Source organism: Felis catus, chromosome A1 (assembly GCF_018350175.1).
Source record: "Felis catus isolate Fca126 chromosome A1, F.catus_Fca126_mat1.0, whole genome shotgun sequence".
Classification (NCBI taxonomy): Eukaryota; Metazoa; Chordata; class Mammalia; order Carnivora; family Felidae; genus Felis; species Felis catus.
In genome coordinates this window covers 5,715,828-5,737,178 of record NC_058368.1, presented here as the reverse complement: position 1 = coordinate 5,737,178, position 21,351 = coordinate 5,715,828, and the positions used below count along the sequence as shown (strand labels likewise).

The window sequence follows — 21,351 nt, the reverse complement described above, 5'->3', positions numbered from 1 at the left end:
TGTTCAAATTGTACCAGCCGGGACTTCTCAAGACCTGGAAGGTGGTTTGAACGGGGACCTCTGTTATTTGCAACTGGAAGCAGTCTCTACTGATACAAGATTTCTAGTTCCAAAACAATGACAAGCCACTGGCCCAAGGACAGACGTTGAGGAACCAAGAATGTATGCCTGGGAGAGCGACAGGGAGAGTAAGTTGAAAAAGTATGAAGAGGAGGAGATGGGACTTGGCTATTTATTCTTGGCCTCGTGACCCTGAGGTACACCTAGCAGTTATTTTTGCATAGAGTTATTGTTTTGGGATATAGGTATAGTTTTTGGATATAATTCATAGCAGTAATCTAGGTTTTACCATTTTGTCTATTCTTGTAATCAGCATAATTTATAGCTGTTACGTCTCATGAACGTAGAATGTGTATGTCATATGAACATGGGACATGTCATATGAACATATAACACGTATGTTATATGACCATGTAATATATATGTTCTATGAACATGTAACGTATGTGTTATATGAATAGCTACCCATTAGGCTTTATGTGAGAAACCGCATTCTCCACATTAGGAGAGTCATGAAGTCCCCAGGGCTGGAGGTCAGCCCAAGGGGGCATTACCCTACGTTTGCATATTTGGTTGCTTACTGCTTATGTGTCAAGCAGGTAGTAACCTACAATTTTTCTCTCTCCTCAAAAAGGGTGTGAAACCACTGTAAGAAAACCTTCCTATAATGTAAATCGTTTTAGAGCAGGGGATTAAATAGGCATGTCCTGGTACAACCTTGCATGACAGAGACATTCTGGAGACATCTACACTTGCTTTTGTATGGGCAAACTGTAGAGATCTTGGTGAAAAAAGGCCAAGTGATTCTGTTTAATATTTGCCACTCATGAGATCTCAGCCTATAGCTATATATAAATTTTTTTTGGATGTTTGTTTATTTTTGAGAGGAGAGAGAGAGAGAGAGAGAGAGAGAGAGAGAGAGAGAGAGAGAGCGCGCACAAGCAGGGGAGGAGCAGGGAGAGAGGGAGATACGGAATCTGAAACAGGCTCCAGGCTCTGAGCTGTCAGCACAGAGCCCGATGTGGGGCTGGAACCCACGAACCGTGAGATCATGACCTGAGCCGAAGTCGGATGCTTAACCGACTGAGCCACCCAGGTGCCCCTCGTCCTACAGCTATTTCTAATTAGTGAGGCTTTTAATGGCTCCCTGTGGCTTATAGAATAAAACCCCAGCCTCATCATAGGTCATGTAATTTGGTCCCTACCTACTTATCCAACCTAAACTTTCACCACGACGTGGACTCCTGGCCCATCACACTAACCTTTTCATTGTGCCCGGAGAACTCTGCAGAGTTTTTCTCTACAGCCAAAATCCCCTTCCCCTGCTTTGCCCCCTACTAACAAATTCTAACTTGCACTGGGCTCTCTCAGTCTCTCCAATACCCTCTTAAAACACTTTTCACACTGTATTCCCATTCTCTACCTGCCCATCAGACATCATCACTTTACTCTTTTCCTATTTCTTTATCACCTAGCATGATCTCTGGCAAAACGCAAGGCTCAATACGTGCTCTTGCCTGGATTAGCATCACCACAAAGGATGACAATATTGGCATCTCTGAGTGAGCGAACGTGTACGAGAAACCGGGTGTGGAAAGTTACCAGAAGCTCCACTTTTATCCAGGCTGACCCCTGAAGACTAGAAGGAGGTTCTATCAGAGAAGGTTCTGAGAAGACAAGGTTCCGTCAGAGAAATCTGCTCTTATGACGTGACCTTCGACAACAGGATATACCCACTCACAGACATTAAAAAAAGCCATGAAACTACTTGTCGGCATTTTTTTTTTAAATGTTTGGAAGAGATTGGATATGAATGGGTAATGGCTTATAGAAGGAAAAAATGAGAGGTGCCATCATGTCCTGTCCTGCTCACAGATGGGTGGACACAGTCCGGGGAGAACAAATGACAAAAGTCGACTATAAATTCAATGATCAGGTTTTTCTTTTGTTGTAACTTCATTTTGTTGTTGTTCTTGTAAATGGTGGATGTTCTTTTGTTGTTGCAAATGGTAGCAGATGAGACGTGCTGCGTGCGCACACACACGCGCACACACACACACGATATACACACGTGAATGGCAGCACAGAAAATCAAGGCGATAAACAGAAGGTCCATCTCAGAGCCTACGCAGCATTTCTAATGATGTCATACGTTGGACATGTTCCAACAGAGCTATAAAAGAACTAAAGTCAGAAAACGGGAGATCTATGCGCGGGTTAAGTATAAGCTGGCGTGTTCAAGAAAGAAATTAATGCAAGGAATCCAGCAGTGACAGAACAATGAAGTAAACTTGATGGAATGGTGTGGTTATGCCCTCTGAGAATACTACATAAAAAGGAAGAAGAAGAAAAAGTCACCTAAGGAACAATAAGAACCGAGCATCTGAAGTACATAAATGAGGATGTCTGCTGGGCTTAATGGAAAAAAAGTCCCTGAAGATCCTCAGGAAAATTCTTTATCCAGAATGAGACACAGTGCACTCTTCCCCTAGACATTCCTCAACAAAAGAGAACACATACAAATCAATGGTTGTCGAGGCTATGCATGTATTTTCATTTCCACGTACCGAAGAAACTGAAGTGAAAAGCTTTGAGGAACAGTAGCAACGTGGTCTTCAGCCGGTTGACCCAGGCCCGTGTGGTCTGTGGACACAAAGGAGCAGTGGCCGAAACGGAGCAGAAACCTATGGCTGCAGCCTTTCTCTGGGTTATCGAACAAAAAGCTCACTTGGGTTTTACTTCGGGAAGCCAACATGTCTCCAACGCTCCCGCATAGAGAAGATCTGTAGACACCCGGTCAAAGAATACAACCAATTTGTCCAGTGACATGATAGGGAGCAGCTTGCTCACAATCCCGTCCCACGCCCCTGTGCTCTGAGCGCTCTAGTGTCTTTGATCTTCTGCACCTGGTGAGAGACACTGTGTCACCTGGGAAGCAGGCAAAGGGCTCTGTCTCCAGCCTGTGGCAACTTGGCTATGTCTTCAGTTTTCAACAGATGTGTGAGCGAGGACAATGGTCCCAAAGTCGCATGTGACAAAAGCGCCTTCAGCAAGTTCCTGCCCTCGGGTCTTTTCAGAAAAGCAAATGTTTTCTGAACAGGTAGGATATCGCCAGGATGACAAAAGGTCTGGGTGACATTCCGATGCTTTAATGAACAAAACAACCATGGGGGCCGTCTGGGTGGCTCAGTCGGTTGAGCGTCCAACTCGATTTCGGCTCCGGTCCCAGCTCAGGGTTCGCGAGACAGAGCTCCCAGTCGGGCTCTGCACTATCAGTGTGGAGCCTGCTTGGGATCTTTTTTTTCCTCTCAAAATGAATAAATAACTTAAAAAAAAAAAATAAACAACTATCAATCTAGAAATACCTAGAATATCTAACACTTTTTCCATCTGGAACCTTAACTATTTGTGACAAACTGGAAAAAAGAAATGTGCAGCAGCATTGAAAATTTTTTATTTCAGTGGTGATGAAAAGGTATATTTATCAATGAATTAAATGAGTGCATGTAAAACTCTTGCTTAAATTATATTTTTTAATTTAAATACCAAAAAAATTTAAGTCATTCATTTTATATGCCTCAACTAGATATGTAAGTGATATTAAAATAGTTATGTGTGTTTTATTTTCTCTAAAGTGTATATTCTTAAATATTTTTTTACATTGATTTATTTTTGAGAAACAGAGTGAGACAAAGTGTGAGCGGGGGAGGGGCAGAGAGAGAAGGAAACACAGAATCTGAAGCAGGCTTCAGGCTCTGAGCTGTCAGCACAGAGCCCGATATGGGGCTTGAACCCACAAACTGTGAGATCATGACCTGAGCTGAAGTCGGACGCTCAACCAACTGAGCCACCCAGGTGCCCCTCTAAAGTGTATATTCTTACCAAAGCCTTCAAATTTTTTGAACGTATGCTTCTGGACATAGTGACTCAATTGAAATACGGGGATAAGTACTTTTAAGGTTATAGTACTGTTCACTACCCTTCAACCACTAGCTTTTAAGTTGCATTCTCTATACATTGAATATTTGTAAAAACATTTAAAATAAGAACGTGGGGTGCCTGGGTGGCTCAGTCAGTTGAGTGTCTGATGCTTGGTTTCGGCTCAGGTCATGATCTCACGGTTCATGAGTTCAAGCCCTGCATCAGGCTCTGTGCTGACAATGCGGGAGCCTGCTTGGGTTTCTCTCTCTCTCTCTCTCTCTCTCTCTCTCTCTCTCTCTCTCTCTCTCTCTCTCTCTTTTTCCCCTCCCCTGCTTGTGCTCTCTCTCTCTCAAAAAGAAACGTTAAAAAAAAATTAAGAATATAAAATAAGAACCTATAAATATTTCATGTAAGACACACCAGACCTTAATATTAAAAGCTGCAAATGTTTTCAAATTAACTTGCTTCTATAAAGATCTCAGATTAAAGTTTCTTACATTCAGTCTTATAAACAGGTCACGTATTAGAAAGGTTGTAGTTGTATATTGGTATTTTTAAAAAAGCATTATGTGTCCATTATAGCTAAAACAATACTGGCAATTAGCCTATTCTGTTCCAAGTGCATCGCTTGACCATATTCTTGTCTGCATAAGTCAGTCGCGTAACAAGAGAACAATCACTTTATCAGCTGAGGCTAGTTTAGAGAACTCTAGTGCTTATGTAAACCATCAGTAGCCTCTTTATATGATATACATATATAAGAAATGTAGGCAAACATATTATTGATATAAATTATTTCTATATTATTTATGCTTATATTTAATAATTATAAAAATAATTACACAATTATTTAATAATATATTTATATATTACTTATATTACTTTACATATTAAGCAAATATATCATTACATTAAATATAATCAAGAACAACAAAAAAGGAAAACATAGTCTGAGATTCCCATGGTTAACTGTGAATGGCAACTACTCTTTGTACAACAGGGCTTTTCTCAATAGAACCCAAAAGAAAGTAGAAAAAAAAATAAGATAAGACATCTGTCCTCCATAAAACTTATTTTAAATTTCTGTCATTTTAAAAATCTCCTCACTGTTACTACTAATTGGCCTTAAAACAAATGTGTTAATTTTAACTGTTACAATAAATTCATACCAAAGTACTTTCTTATCTTTTTACTTTCACTTTTACATATATATATATTATATATATTATTTTTCTGTATTTTATATATTATTTTATATTTATATATCTTATATATGTATATATATATATTTGTTCTACTGTGGCTTTAAAATGGCATGGCAATCATGTATTTTACAATATCGAGTCATGCATTTCTCTTGCTTGAGCCATTTCCATGGCTCCTGGTGGCTGAAATCCTGATCCGTTATCGTTCCCTGCAAATCTCTCTGCTGTCTCTTAGGTGACTTTGCCCTGAATTTTACAGGCCCCAGCCAGACCACCAACACTTTCCACCGTCTGGGATGCTGCTTCCCCAGATCTTTGTTGGGTTGGCTATGTGTTTTATTTAGGTCTCTAAGTGACATCTTGAGAGACTTTCCTGACACGTAAACCCATTCATTCCCTGTGACAAACCTCTGTTCCATGTTCCTCACACCAGTCACCACTGAATCTGGAGTTTATTCGCTGTTTGTTCACTGCGTGTGACCCTCACTGGGATGTAAGCTCTAACACGGTGGGGACCTGTCTGTTTCATCCTATGCCACACCCTGGCCCGGCACGTCCTCGGTTTTCAATAAATGTCTGTTGCATGATGAGTAAGTGACCTGTCCCGTATTAAGCCAATCAGTGATTCTATTTGCTATGAAGCCAACATGTTTACTCATTAGCAAGTGTGAATTCCCAATTACCACCACCTAAGGTGCCTTGAGCCAATCCTAATTGCTAGGGCAAGAGAATAAACACTGAATAACCGTATTATCACTGCCTTGTTAGAAAGGGAAGACATAATTGCAACTAACTGAATGGCTAAACCACCAAGGCTCTTAAATAAGCAGTCATTCCCGCGTCCTGGCCTCCAGAAGGATTTACTCTTCTGCTCACTAGCAGAGACACATCCATTCCCCCCCCCCCCCCGCTTTTATTACTAGAGAAATCTCTCCAAAAGTTCAACACATCTATTGCTAAATGCAGCAATTCCCACGACGATGATCATCTCTGAGCAATAACTTTTACAAACTCTGAGTCGTCTACTACAAGGTCAATGATGTCACAGTCACCTAATGACCTGGTGACCAAATGGCCCTTAAGTGGCTTTCCAGGTTCCAGGCATAGAGATGCCAAACTACTGTGCTGTACAACAAAGACCACACCTGGGACTTGGGTGTGCATTTCAGAGTAGCGTCGGGTGCAAAAACAGACAAGAAGGAAAGAAGGAAAGAAGGAAAGACGGAAAGAAAGAAAGAAAGAAAGAACAAAAGAAAGAAAGAAAAAAAAAAGTCCAGCACTGCCCCTTGAATTCTTTTTTCCTCCAGAAGTCTGATACAACCAGGGGATTCAACAATTCTCTTAAATGTACTACAAAAGCAACTTTGCATCTGTACTTTCGGGGCCAGAAGGTCTCTTCTTCTTTCCTCAGTCTCCCAAAGGAGTCAGGACGGGCCCATTGAGAAAGCAGAGGCATCTGGCTATTCCTGGATTATGTTTAAATTGTAACTCGATTTCAGAATGGGTGTTTGCGGTCATCTGTTTTCTGCTGGCTGGGATGCTTTACCATCACAGTTGGAGGTAGGGAGGAGGAGGGAGTCAAACTAAAAAGCAGACACTCACTGATAATGAAGTAGAGAAGTGATTAGCCAAGATCTTCTAAAAACCTCCTGAAGAACTAATCTCTGCTTGGAATGTGAAATATCACTATTCAAATGATAAGACCTACACCATGAAAAAAAATTTTTTTTTTCCTTAAATTTACCTCCTGTTTCTATTGTTGTTCAAATGGGTTAAATAAAACTGACTTGCAAAAAAAAAAAAAAAGATTAGAATATTTTGTCCTGCTTTACAGGGGATGTGATGAACCACCAGCACAAGTTACTGAACATGAACTTCTCGAGTAAAAATGATTTTTGAAAAGAGGACATTAAACTAACTTAAGTCACGGTCGGAAAAATAAATTTTCTTAAGTCATCCTGGAACTAGATTCTGGGGACGTGTTCCTAGCAAACCACGGACTGACACTAACCTGCCTCCGTATCCATCAACTCACTCCCTGCAACACAGGGAGACAAGGGTTTCCTCGTCCTCTTGCACAAATCGCGTAAAGATTCTGCAACACTTTGACTACAGTGGCTCAGCTGCTGCGCCCATTTCTAGCACAGCTAACGTGCCACTTAAAGGGCACAAGAAGTCCTTTTCTTGCTTCATAACAAATGACAAAAGGTATTTATGGAAGTTTTCTTAAATTATTGAACGCCTGTCCATAACAACAACAACAACAGCGACGACAACAACAACAACAACAAAGGCACTTGGGAGTTCCCGTCCGTAAGATAACAGAGAACCAATTATTTTTAGTTGACACACGCAGCTTAGGCATTAGGTAAATGCTAATGAGGTGTTTTACTTCCTTACGAGTTGAGTTTCCTCATCCTCTCTTTCCTGTGCCCAGGATGCAGTCACCAGAAATCCCCATTTGGGTAATCCAGTGAGCCTTTCTGTAATTTCCTGGACCTTTTACTCCCTTTGTTCTAGAATGCATTTCCTCACCTGTGCTATTTGTCAGCAAGGCTGCAGGTTTCACCGGCCTTGCCTGGGGGTGCAGTGGACTCTCCGATTGCTCTGAGCAGCTCTCCCTGTTGTCTCAACTGACACGTTTGCTGCTTCAGGCCTTGCCCAGGGTTCTTCCCTACACAGGATTAAATCCACCCAACCGATTTCTTTTATAGACCATCCTCGTCTCCATTAAGGTGATTCTGGCTGGAAATCACCTTCCTCAACAAGGCTTCTCTTTTCTGAATCGGATCACAACAGCTGACAGCTTTTGTGAACTCCTCTGTTTTTATTTGCTCTGATGTGGACAGACTGGTTTCCGTATTCCTTTAGAGGAGGGCGGTCTCCATGTCTGTTCCATGTTCCTTCTGCATTTAGGGATGGAAAAGGCGCCAGCATTCGACTATTATTTTCTAGCTTCCTTGGAGCGCAGACTTTGACCTTCCCCCCCAAAACCCTCCCCAAGGCCTCTGGCCTCCGGTCGATCGGAAGCCTGCTCCCAGGCGGCCACCCCTCCTGATCTCTGGGGGCTCCACTGCTTTCCGGGCACTCCAAATGAGACGTAATTAGAAATGGATGCACTTGGGTGGCTCGCAAAACGTTGGCTTTGTGGAAGGAGGCCTGGAGTCGAAGATGAGGGTCTGGTCTCTGACTCTGCTTGGGTGACACTGGTGTGTGGCGGGAAGGCGACCCCACCTCCTTGAGGCTGGGCCACCTCTTCGGATAGGAGCAAACTCATTTACAGCATGTGGTGACAACCGTCGTGAGAAAAAGAAAATGGGGCAGACGTTCTGTTAAGCCCATGGCGTGAAAAACAAGGAAGGGCAGGGGGCTTCTGGAGAGAAAAAGAAACTTGAAAACACAGCAACCCGAGGTTACCTGGGTCCCTTGCCTCGACCCTCATACAAACCTAACAAATCCCCCAAAAGGGAGGCCTGGCAGGATCCAGAACATCTGTTTGTGGATGGGGTATCAACCGATACCAACGGATTAGCGTTAATTTTTTAGATGTGATAATAGGCGTTGGAGTTACAGTGTTTATAGGTAACAACGTAAGCAAGTATAAACGTATTAACGATAATACACGTGAAAATGTATGGTGTGATATTTAGAGCTGCATCGTGAAGTAAGGGTGAGATGTGATATCTAGGACTTGCTTTGTATGCGTCAGCAAAACAAAAATGGGGCCCCAAAGGAGCTAGATGAAGCGGTGTCTGCAAAATCTTGGTAAGCGCTCAATCTGGGCAGCGAGAACTGGGTGGGGGGGGTTCTTTGCACTAATTGCCATATATGTTGAATATCTGAATAACTGAAAACACTTTCAAAACGAATGCGTTAGAGGTGGCCCAAGCTGACATTATCATAGTGGCGAGAAATCAGAGACAACTCAGTGATGTCAGAGTATGTCTGCAGGTGGAAACGTTTGTCCTCAGGGCTGCGGGTCCCTCCAGGACAAGGGTCTGCCTCATTTGTCCCTGAGTGCCCAGAGCTCCACCCAGTGTGGACACCCTTGCCTAAAACCAGCCAACAGAGAAGGCCCATGGGGCCTACAATCTAACAACTGCACCACTAGGAACTTATCTAAAGGATACGGGAGTGCTGAATCAAAGGGGCGCACACACCCCAATGTTTATGGCAGCGCTTTCAACAATAGCCAAATTATGGAAAGAGCCTAAACGTCCATCAACTGATGAATAAAGAAGATGTGGTCTAGATACGCGATGGAATACTACTCGGCGATGAAAAAGAATGGCATCTTGCCATTTGCAAGAACATGGATGGAACTGGAGGGTATTATGCTAAGCAAAATAAGTCAGAGGAAGACAGATATCACGTGATTTCACTCATGTGGAATCTGAGAAACTCAACAGATGAACCTACGGGAAGGGAAGGGGAAATCAGATACAAACAGAGAGGGAGGCAAACCATCAGAGACTCTCAAACACAGGGAACAAACTGAGGGTTGATGCAGAGGGGGGAGGGGAATGTGGCTGATGGGCACTGGGGAGGGCACCTGTTGGGATGAGCACTGGGTGTTGCATGTAAGCGATGAATCGCGGGACTCTACTCCTGAAGCCAAGGCTACACTGTATGTTAACGAACCTGAGAATAAAGAACGGAAGAGAGAAGAAAAGAAAAGAAAGGGCCACGGGCAGCACGGGCTGCAGAGGAGCGTGACCAAACCTGGGGAGGGGAAGCTCGGGAGGGCAAGGGGAGGCAGGAGGCTAAGACCCACGCCGGTAAAAAGAGGGAGAGGAGGCGGAAATCAGTGTATGTCCCTGGCCTGCACTCAGTTGGACAGCTAATAGGGAAGGTTCTAGACCAGGGAGCGGCAGGAAACAGTCTTGGCTCCGTGGAGGCTGGAGTGAGCCGGGCAGGCACCACAGCAGGGGGACAGGGCACCAAAGGAGCCACTGGCCTCGGAAACAGGGGACTGGCCCAGGTGGTGGAGTGGTGGTCTGTTTACAAGCCCCGGAGCCCGGCCGCGCGTGACAGCAAAGAGGGGACGGGATGATGCAGAGAGGGTTTCTGAGGTATTGCGGCCACTCGTCCTCGATGGGGGCAGGGAACTCTGAGGGATGGGCTGGTTCTCGGGGGAGATGGCCAGTTCAGGCGCAGACGTGCTGCGTACAGAGAGTCTGGGTTTGGGACACAGCCTGGCTGGGAGCACCCCTCTTCTTTGCAAAGTGGAGTCAGTAAAAGCAGAAATGCAAGGCTGACTCGGGAAACCGGCAGGGTTGTGAACTCTCTCCCCCTCCCGGTGTCCTTGACCCAAAACTCATGGTGGCTTGCTCACACAGCTCTGATGTGCCTGGGGCTCAGCTGGAGCCCTGCCCTCTGCCCCAGCCTGGGGGGGGAGGGGGGGTGTTGGGAGGAAGGGCGGCGTACCCCGAAGACTCAAGCCAGGGAATCTGCTGGACTCACACTCTAAGAGCTCTGAAAAAACCCCACATGTGTTAAAATGGCCAGTGGAACTTTGTTATTCAGCTTCTACGTTAGGAGACAACATGGGTATTAACACTTTTTGAACGTCTCCATATGCTATAGATTTAATCTGTATTATTTCATTTAAACCTCAAAGTAACTTTATGATGAGAAAGCTAAAGTTCAGAGAAGTTATTAACCCAGCCAAGGTCACACAGCCAAGTGAGGGGGGTGGGGGGCTGAGAGCCCAACTCAGGTCTGTCTATCTCTGTGCTCTACTCTTTCCTCTGCTTCATGACACAGTGATGGAAAAAATGCAGCTGGAAGTGAAAGAAATCTTAACCAGGTGTTGGAAGCAGACATTTGCCACCTGGCCTGGAGAGGTTTGCTAAAATGATGCCATAATTTCCTATCCTTTTAGCTAATAAAAAACTAATAGATACTTTAGGGAGAGGAAAAGTGTGGGAAAGGGAAACAAAGGGAAGACAGAGTCAGGTGCTGCCAGCAGCCAATACTAGGAGGAAAAAACATTTTTCCTAAAATGACACAAAGTCTATATTGGGGAAATAATACACAATCAAGCTGGTGTATCTCACATTTTGAGGCTCGCTTACACTCACTTTTGTTTGACTCAGCAGTTGTACAATTTTGACTGGGAGGTGTATTAACACCAAATAGCTTTTAAATATTATTTTACACATCAAAGGATTTCTGTCTAGAGCTCAAAGTGGATATTTATTTATTTTTTATTATTTTTTTAACGTTTATTATTTTGCGAGAGAGAGGATGCAAGCGGGAGAGGGGCAGAGAGAGAGGGGGACAGAGGATCCGAAGCAGTGAGAGCTGATAGAGAGCAGTGCGCCCAATGCGGGACTTGAACTCGCGAACACGAGACCGTGACCTGAGCTGAAGGAAGACACTCAACCAACTGAGCTACCCAGGCGCCCCATGTAGTAGATATTTTTTGAATTGAGTACTCACCTCAAAACGTATTGGGGAGTTTTTGTTTTTTTAATATGGTTGGTTTTTAAAAGAGCACCAGGTGAATGATGGCTGGAGGAATAAACTTTGGTGTGTTTGAAAATCTTGCTGATGTGTTTCAGGCTCCGGCCTCTATTTTTCCACTGATAACATTCCATTAGGATTCCCAGATGGCTGGCTTGGCCCAGCGCCCCGCCTATCTGCCTAGAGGTAGCCCTTGATGAAACGGAAGCTGTGTGAGCACAGGCTGTGGCACCCACACACGGGAGTGAATCACGTTTCCCTCCTGAATTCCCAAGAGGCAGACAGGCTGTCTAGATTACCCTGGGTGTGCTGGCTCAGCCCCGGGGTCACAGCGCCCATGTATCAGCATTCACGAGGACGTAAAACCAAATAAGAGACTCAGTGATCGCTCACCATGTGGCAAAGACCAGTCACCGGCTACCTTTACCAGGGCACAGAGTGAAGTATATTTCAGGGAAGCACTTAAGTGAAGGAGAATCCCACCGACTTGCTGGGGGAAGCCAAGGGCAGCAGCCAGAACTCCTTGACCTTGAAACTGGAGAAAGTCAGCACCGGGCCTTATCCTACCCCCTCCCACCAACTGTGATGCAGAGGAAGAAGTTCTACAACAAAAGGGTCTCCTTGTTGTTTATTCAGATTAAATAACTGGAAAACTGGATGTTTTCACCAAATATATTCCCCTTTCTTCTCGACCGCCCTCATACTGAAAACATCAGAACACCCCCTACCTTGTACCAAGAAAGAAAAACAAGGTAAGGGGGAAAAAGGTTTGTCGCCCGTACGTGACACCTTAGGCATTTTTAACAATTCTATTTGTAATGGTAAGTGGCCATTGGAAGATTTTCTTCCACCAGAGAAAAACAAAAACTGCGTGAGTTACACTTCAGGAATACAGAGAGCGAAAATACTACCAAAACACTGAAAGAAGGAATTCTTCCCTTTAGCTCATTTATTTTCCTTTTTATTCCCTGTAGCAAAGTCCTGAAATGCATAACAGACTCTATCTTGGTTATATCTTGGTGAAGCTTTCTGGGGAAGACGGTTTGGGGAAAGGTATTCTTACCAATGCAAATATTAACAAGCGTCTGGTATTTGGGAGGGTATGCAAACAATACGTCAAGAAAAATGTTTCATCGGGGAAGGACAAAACAAAATCAAGACACTTCTGCTCACCACTGGAGGCATTTTCTTACTGCCCTGCACTTTCTGGATGTCTCATTCTCAGATGTCATCTTTTTATCAGCCTGTTTTCTCTAAGTCACGAGGACAGGTTTAATTATGCATCAATGACACAGGTTCATTTCAGAAGTCAAGACTTACTAATGCAGGAGTGTGGAGGCATGCTAATGACATTTTCATGTTTACCAAGAGTGTGAAGTTTGGGGCTTCGACAAGATCAGTCAAACGGTAAGTTAAAAGTATTTTATTGAATGGCTAAAGAGCACAGAGGGACACAGAATCCCTAGCTACCGTTTCAAAATTATACTTGCAAATTTGGCACAAGAGGACTTCTCAAGATTAATGCATAAACATTTTTGCTCCATTTCTTGTGAGTTACATTCCTGAGAAAAACTGCTACGATATTTGCCGGCGACTTGGACCTGGCTTTTATGACTTGGCAGGATGTCCTGAAGAGGCCCTAGGGAAGGTGTTCCGAGCTCTCCCGTGGTTAGGGGTGTTGAGGACACCTGGCGAGCAGGATGGGCTGGGGGCTGTCATCCGAGCATGCACAGGCTAATGTCCTACGTGCCTCTCCGTCTGTGACTCTGTTAGCTCCATTCTTAAGCCATGATATAAAAGCGCCCCTCACTAAGGGCCGAGTGGCCACCTATGTCTCTCTCAGCATCTCTCTGGGGCCGCGTTCCACATGAGCCCACACAACAGGGACTGGGAGGTCCGCACGGATAGTGCAGGCTCACTCTCCCTGCCCAACCATCAACTCGCAGGGCTTTCACATTTCCAGGCGGTCAACAAATATTTACAGAGCTTCTACGATGCGCCCGACTAACAGCCAAAGACAGATGCACGAGTGAAGTGAAATATTAGATGGGGGGCGGGAATGAGAAACGGGGATGTGAGAAGAGTACTCAGGATCTCTCAACGACGGCGTCTCTAAGTCTTTACAAGGAAGGGCCGAGCTGAAGAAACCTCCCCCACCCCTTCCCGGGCTGACCCGCCCCCACGCCTCCCTGCACCAGAGGTGCACAGGAATCTAGGCAGGTGTGAAAGGAGCAAACAAAGGCGATGAACGAAAAGTTGTGAGACCAGGCAGGACAAAATCAGAACAGCCCGTAGCCACTATCTAGTTTGCAAATGGACCACCCAGAAAATCTGGGAGCAATTAGGAGGGAGGAAAAACAAATGGTGGTGGGTCAGGGGCGGGGGTGGGGGGTGGTCTGAGGATGATGGGAGGCGGGGCATCCCCGAAGGTTCTTCTGCTAGGAACACAAAAGTGAGGCAACACACCTCGACGAGAGCCCAAGGGAACCGGAGCCACGGAGTGGGGGTGCACACTCACGTTCTTGTGCAATCACTCCAGCCACACAATCGTCACGTTTACAGAGTGATCAGAAAACAGGTTTGAAGGTGCAGAAGGTAGGAAGCCCCATTTAAACTCTCATTACTTTCGGACACTCATTTGAACCCTGAGAAGTGCATTTTGAACAGGACACGTGAATTTTAACAATGACATTCTTTTTATGAACTGTAAGGAGGGATGGGCTCACAGCCCGCATCCGCCTTCAACATCACAGCTCTCCAGCCAAACTAAAGACCAGCAGCGGGGACACTGTGCTCCTGCCACGGGTCAGGCGACCTGCCGTGTGGTCCGTATTGTTTCGTCAAGTCCCAACCCGCCTTCTCCCAAATATTGGTCTTCGGTTACAGATGAAGAGACCATCTCACTATGTAAAATATCTTGTCCAAGGTCACGCGGCTAAGCAGCAAACAGCTGAGCCAGAATTCACACGCAGGCTCCAGATCTCTGGGGGATGCACACGGGCACACAATCCTACCAGCGCCTCTGCACGGGCTGCTCCCTCTGCTGGAAACACACACTCAGTATTTCCCTCTGCCCGCCTCCTCCAAGCCCTGTTTCCCATCCCATCTCTAACGTGAAGCCCTTCATCTCCCACGCCAGATGACCTCCCGGGTTGTCGCCTCCTCTGAACGCCCTCCACGCTACCGGCCCCGTGTCCAGGCCTGTTTTAAGCTCCCGGACCAGAACGAGACCCCGGCCCCACGTTGGATCAAACACGGTGAAGCGCATTCTTATGCCACGCCGGGCGCAAGGTTTTCCTGTCAAATGCTGCAGAAGAGTTTTTAGAATTTTGCTTTGAAATTCTCATTTTACTTAGGAATTGCCTATGATCTCTCAGCAGTCACTGGGTATATGCGAGCATGCTTGGGATCTAGGAGGCCCTGTGAGTTGTTTTCAAAGATGCTAAAACTCAGCATGCGTATTACATCTAACAGTTACTAAGACTGATCTGCCTTTTGTAGAGTTTTAAACCCTTATTAATTTCAATTTGCCGAGGCTGCTCCCTATTTTTAGAGCCTAGGAACTTTTTTTTTTTTTTCAGGTCTCAAAGAATTTTGTAGGCCCTTGAAAATCTAGTAGGTGCTAAGCACTGGGCCTAAAGTATCTAATGGACAGAGCAGGCCTTAGCCATGTGCTGCCGTGTGTAACCCTTCTATATAGATCTGCTTCAAGCCCGGCCGCTGTCCCCACCCAGTCATGGCTTTCAGCTTATTGAAGACAGTGATTTTTGTCTTGTTGACAGATTATTTTTTACAGCGACTGGCACAGCTGCCATATAATGAATGCTAATGGCCTCACTTGTTAAAAAAAACGTCATGAACAAACACAAAAACCACAACTTGAACTACACGCTCAAGTTGTGAGTATCTGAAGTTTCTTCCCTTCCCTGAAGTATCTGAAGTTATTTGAAGTTATATTCCTAATAGTTCTCAAACTCTGGGTTAAAAAAGAAAATGCTTTTGTCTTCATTGCTTTGGAAGATGGTAGGATCCAACAGAACTGAAACATTAAGACACACAGTAGGAATCTCCAGACGTCTTCAGCTTGCAGATTTCTGTTTTCCTAGCAGTGAGCTACAGATTTCCTTAAACCCACGTATAGGAGAGTGGTACTCCGAGTTTTCCAGACATTCCATGTGTCTAAGACGGCAATACTAAGTTGTTCTTGGGTCCAGGTCAGCTTCCTTTGGTAGTATGTGGGCTTTAACTAAATGCAATCTAATAACACTGTGACGTACAGGATTAATCAAAAGCTGTTCACATGCCCAACTTTTAGGTACGGGAAAGAGGAGGCCGATGTCCCACGGGAAATAAGGAGACGGAACGATAGCGTTTGTTCCTGCGAACTCGCCCATACGTCACATGATACTTTCTCAACACCAGTAGAAAATCACAATTCAGTAAAAGCACAACAAAAGGCCCCAGGTACACTTGCCATGAACCGTAACAAGATTTACATGAAAAACACACATTGTTCGGCATGCAAACCTTCATGGTAGCTACTCATCATGGAGTATAATAATTGGGCCTAACATCAAAAGGCCTAGCTTTGGTAACAAGACTGAAACAGACCTTTTCCACCTCGGGATAGTATCGCTGCTATTTCTGTTTTCTGCACGTGGGCTGTTTTGGCCATGCCCAGACCCCGTGAAAACCCTCAGCTTTACCTGGGGACAGGCCGCATCTCACGTGGCCACTGAGAAAATGCGATTTAAATCTGCCTGTGACTATATTCTTCGAGAATCCCCAAAACGGCTAAAACTGAGCATGCCATGCTCGCATGGAAAACTGAGGAGAGGAAAAGCAAGGTGGGATGGAAAAGTAGGGAGCAGGGCTGGGAGAACTGGCGCCCCCCACGCTCTTGGCCGGCGCTGGCCCACCTCTTCCCATTACTGTCCCGAAGCATCGCTTTCCCCATCACTCTGGCCTTCGTTTCCAGCTCCTGCACCTCCTCCAGCAACGTTTTCTTGCAGGTATGCTTGGCCCTGTGTCGGAAGGAAAAGACAAAAAGCGCATGAGATAGGAACTTTATACAGCGTTAAAGCCTGGCTGCTCCCTTTTGGGGCCACATCTGGATGCCCTTGGACGCCGAGGCTGCAGCTCCGGACATCATGGAACACAGTCCCGGTGCGTGGCCGGGGCTCCACTTTCATACACTGGGAAGCATCCCAAGTCCCCCAGAACACACTTGGACCGTGAGCCTCAGAGGTTAGCCCACATCCGCCAAGGAACGCTGCCTGCTGCTGAAAGCCTTAGAATCTGGCTGAGGACCCAGCCTTTCAGACCAAGGACCGGGGTCCATGGATATTCATGGGTCCATCTCCGAAGTGTTTCACTGCAGAACCTAAGAACCCAGAAGATGCTTTAAATCCTTACCCTAGTGGATGTACGTGGATCCCTTAGCCCTGGCCCCTACTGGGATCACAGACCCTGGGTGAGTAGTTTGTTCTCTTTTTAGCGTCAAAAGAGCCACTGTCACAGCAGGAATGGGATTTATGTACGTATGTATATATGTTTATTTAATTTTGAGAGATAGAGTGTGAGCGGCAGGTGTCAGGGGGTAGAGGGTGGGGATGGGGGCAGAGAGAGGCACCACACAGAATCCAAAACAGGCTCCAGACTCTGAGCTGTCAGCACAGAGCCCGACGTGGGGTTCGAACTCATGGACCGTGAGATCATGACTGTGAGCTGAAGTCAGATGCTTAACCGACTGAGCCACCCAGGCGCCCCGGGAATGGGGTTTCTGATGCTGGAGTTCATGCTCTTCAAGCCAAACCCTGGACCTGAAATTTAGGGTCAGTACAAATATCCAGGCATAGCTTTTCCACTGTTCTCTTGCAGAGACTTACCCTCAGGGCCCGTCTATGTGGGTCTCCATGGCGTAAAGCAACTGATGTAGCAACGGAAATAAGCTGGCCTCTGCACCACAGTTTAAACCTCAGCCTGGTCAGGTCACCCCCCTCGAACTGCAGGAAGAACCGCCTGCCCTCTTTTTCTGATTAAACTAAGAATACCTTACAACATTCAAACAAGCAGCTGATCTCAGGATCTTCCTGAAGTTGAGACTAAACACAGAGCTACTGGTTGGAAACGATACCGCTGAAGGAAAAGGCCATTTGACTAGACACAGGTATGAAACGGGGCGGCGGGGGGGACAACTAAAAAGAAAAAGGGCTCATTGCTTAGCAATATAGGGCAGGTTTCTGTATTACAAAAAGCTTTTCATAAATTTCAGCGTAAACACATGTGGAGACCCTGCTAAGTGCCAGGACTCAAAGACAGAACAAGAACAAAAACGGAGCGTCTCTGCAAGGAAGCGAAAACAGCGTAACGGGAACATTCTGAAGACGCAAGCTGTTGCAGTGAAATCGCATTCTTCCTCCCACCCTCCACCTTCAAGGGAAGAAGTCTGTTAAGATAACGCCCAGTCATCCCCTAACACTCCAAGTTAATCTATAATGGAGTATTAGTCCTAAGACACTGTGTATGTGCCTGTCATTCCTTTTCCCCAAAGTAAACAAGAGAACTTAGCCACGCAGGTTTTAACACATAATACCTTAATTACATCAAGCCGAGTCCCGGGACTCAGTAGTGATAACATACTGCAGTTCAAAGCAGAGACTGTGGAATTTTAATTTAAACAAGAAATGAGAAAACGTTTAGCGTTTTGCTGGAGACAGTAAAAAAAGAATGTTGAAATTTGCACTGCTCATTATTATTGAATATGCTGGGCCCCCAACTTGAACTTTTATCTCATGGGCCCACGGGGCTAGGATGATGGGGAGACAACTGAGGGGCAAGCCCCGCTCCGCTAGGATTCACCCCAGATATACAGGTCCCCAAATACACAGAGAACACATCTGCGGGTCCTGGGGGATGAACATGTGCTCTGTTTCAGGATGGTCCTCAATCCACCCCTCCCCTCCTTCCTCCCTCTTTCTCCCAACACAGAGCAATCAGGGCTCATCAACCTCCGTAACAGCCCTCGGAGTTACCTTCTGGGCTGGGGGACAAGGGTGCCACCAAGAAGTAGGCTAGGAACAGGGAGGCTGGGCCAGCGGGCTGGAAATCTACACCTTAGGCCAAGGGAAAACGAATCTGACCCACTACATTGAAACTGCCAGTTTTGGCTCATTCACAAAATCATTTCAGGGTGAAATGATCTGAGTATCCTAATGCCCCCAGACACTGTGCATGTTTTTAATGGATGAAACTCATCGGTGTCCAAGAATTACTCAGCAAGTTTTCAGTATTTCCACGAACCTAGCTCATGGGACTTGACCACCATTTGAGAACACCGTATGGCAACGCTTGGGGATGATTCCGTGAGTCTTTCTGCGTGTGGCACTGGGGTAGAAGTGACGTTAGCAACGCAAGACTGCTTTTTCAAGGGCCTTTACCTCATTAATAAATTCTTCGTTAGATGAATGGCTCTCCTCCCCCTGTCAAAGTTCACATGTGAAAAGCCGGCCTTTAAGCATCAGCCACTGGCCTGCAAGTTCGGTCTCACCAGGCACCGGGGTGTGGCTTGTTCTGAGTCACAGCTGTGACACAGTGAGCCCCACTGTCCCCCAACGGCTGGCCCGCTGTGGTCTGGGGCTGCTCCATCCAACCCCACACCAAAAGACCAGATGATCCCACGAGGGGTAGCGTGGGTTGCTTAGCCACTGTCAGAGTGTGAGAGTCGGCTGGGAGCCTCCAGATACAGCTATGGGTATCTCCACGTATTCGGGGGTTTTTAACACAAATAGATCGACGTAGCATCTTGACCTTTGCATCTTTCTGTTTCTGAAACTTTGTTCCTTGACTCCCGCCTCTGCACGGAAAAGCAGCAAATCAAGGAGATGTTCGATTCCACTAAATGTGGACGAAAATGTAAATACAATTTGGTTCACAAAAACTTAGTTTAGTTGGGTTTTTTTTTAAATCAAGACTCATTTGTATACAGAAATTTCTTATTACTTTTTATTTCCATTTAACTGCCTATCTGGGATTATAATAAGGAAATGAAGTCATTCTGGAATTGCTGAACGTATTGTGTGCTGACTGGTAAAGCATAAGAGATACAGTTAGATAAAAGGAGACGGGTTCCTGTGCCCAGTGGCCTTGAGCTTTATATTATTTCTACAAAGCAACTAACGAATTTCTCCTAAATGAGAATGAGTACATGGCAGCTTACCTAAGAATGTGGTCATGGGTAAACATTTTGGAAGTGTGTAAGCTAAAGTGTATTAAAATAGTTCTGGGCAATTTAAACTTCATGCTTCTAATAAAAATACTCATTAGCCAGGTATCACATATAATCAGTCAATTATTTTAGTAAAAGATGTGTTAGTTCGGTCCCTTATGAAAATTATGGTTAATAGGATAAGAGAGTAGGTACTTTATGGCATCCAAATCTGACTTAAGATAGTCTAACGGATCTTCGACCAGAAAGCTGACAGACTTCATGGAAAAAATGACTGAATTACCTCATGCGGTTTTCTTTCTTTCTTTTTTTTTTTTTTTTCCTGACTCTGAGACAGTCTAGGTCCTGACATGGGAGAGGGGGACTGGGCAGGCTGAGGGGGGAAAATGGAGAAAGAACAGCTCACTTCCCTAAACACTCATAGAAATACATGCAAAAAGGTGGGCCTGCCTCCTGCTGGGATTTAAAAGCTCTTTCAAAAGAGAGGCAACCTCCAACATTCAAGACAAAACAAAAAGTCCAGTAAGACTGGGCCAAGGCAAGATGAGAGAGTCATCCCGTGAGAGACCCTGACGGGCCCCACAGGCTCTTCCGGGGCTCGGTAATTCCGATTCACTTCACTCAAAACTCTCCTTGGAAGCCCAAGGACAGCCACAGCACGTCGTGTCTCAATAAACAGTTGACACCCGGAACCCAGGGAAGGGAGGTTGTGGACAAGCAGGGTTCGTGTGTTTTGCTCAGTGTGCAGGGAGGAAAACCGGAACACGTCCCGGGAGTTAAAGCTCAGAAAGAGAAATCACAGTGCGACTCATAGTCGGCTTTCTCTTCCCAGAGAAGCCTCTGAATTTACGGGACTCGACAACATCGACGTCAGGGCCGGGAGTATCAACATGGGCCCCGGGATCACAGGGAGCATTCCCAAGTAAACTTGTGAAATTCTCGTTTTTTGAGGACAGAGGTGACTGTACTTGAGGCGTGAAATGTGTACTGCAAATTGAGCATATTCTTTGGGCAAATGCTGCAGGTGAGAGCCAAGGTACGCACCCTCCCTGGTTTCTCCAAACAGAAAGCGACAAAAGAACATTTCTGTAAGTGTCCCTGCACTTTGGTAGCGGCCCTTCCGGCTCAGCCCAAAGCTGAGGCGCCGTCTGCTCCTGGGAAGGGCTGTTTTCTGGGCCCCTGCCGGGCAGGAGGTAGCAGGTGGGACAATGCGTGGGGTCTGTCTGCCTCTGTTGGCCCCCCACCAGCATCCTCACCACAGAGCACGGTCCCTGCTCCTACCCGGCTGGCAAGCTTTTTGGAAATGAAGTGACTTTTGCTCTTTCCATCCGGTGGAGCTGGAGGCAGTGTCCTTTGATTTATTCTTGCTAAAATGTAAATGGCACTCATTTTACAGTGCCAGGGGAAACCAAAAACAAGTCCTGCTTGAAGGAATAATTTGCTTCCTTGGTGGAAGCAAACTTTTCCTCA

General features: G+C 45.7%; 1 protein-coding gene across 11 annotated transcripts in view; it reads right to left on the bottom strand.

The window, feature by feature from the left end:
* ATP8A2 (ATPase phospholipid transporting 8A2) overlaps window positions 1-21,351 on the bottom strand; it is a 633,649-nt gene that overhangs the window by 64,731 nt on the left and 547,567 nt on the right. For all 11 annotated transcript variants that reach the window (XM_006927173.5, XM_023250034.2, XM_019820599.3 and 8 more), the window contains exon 35: window positions 16,574-16,678. In XM_006927173.5, the coding sequence (XP_006927235.1) occupies window positions 16,574-16,678 (105 nt within the window). The remainder of the gene's footprint in view (window positions 1-16,573; window positions 16,679-21,351) is intronic.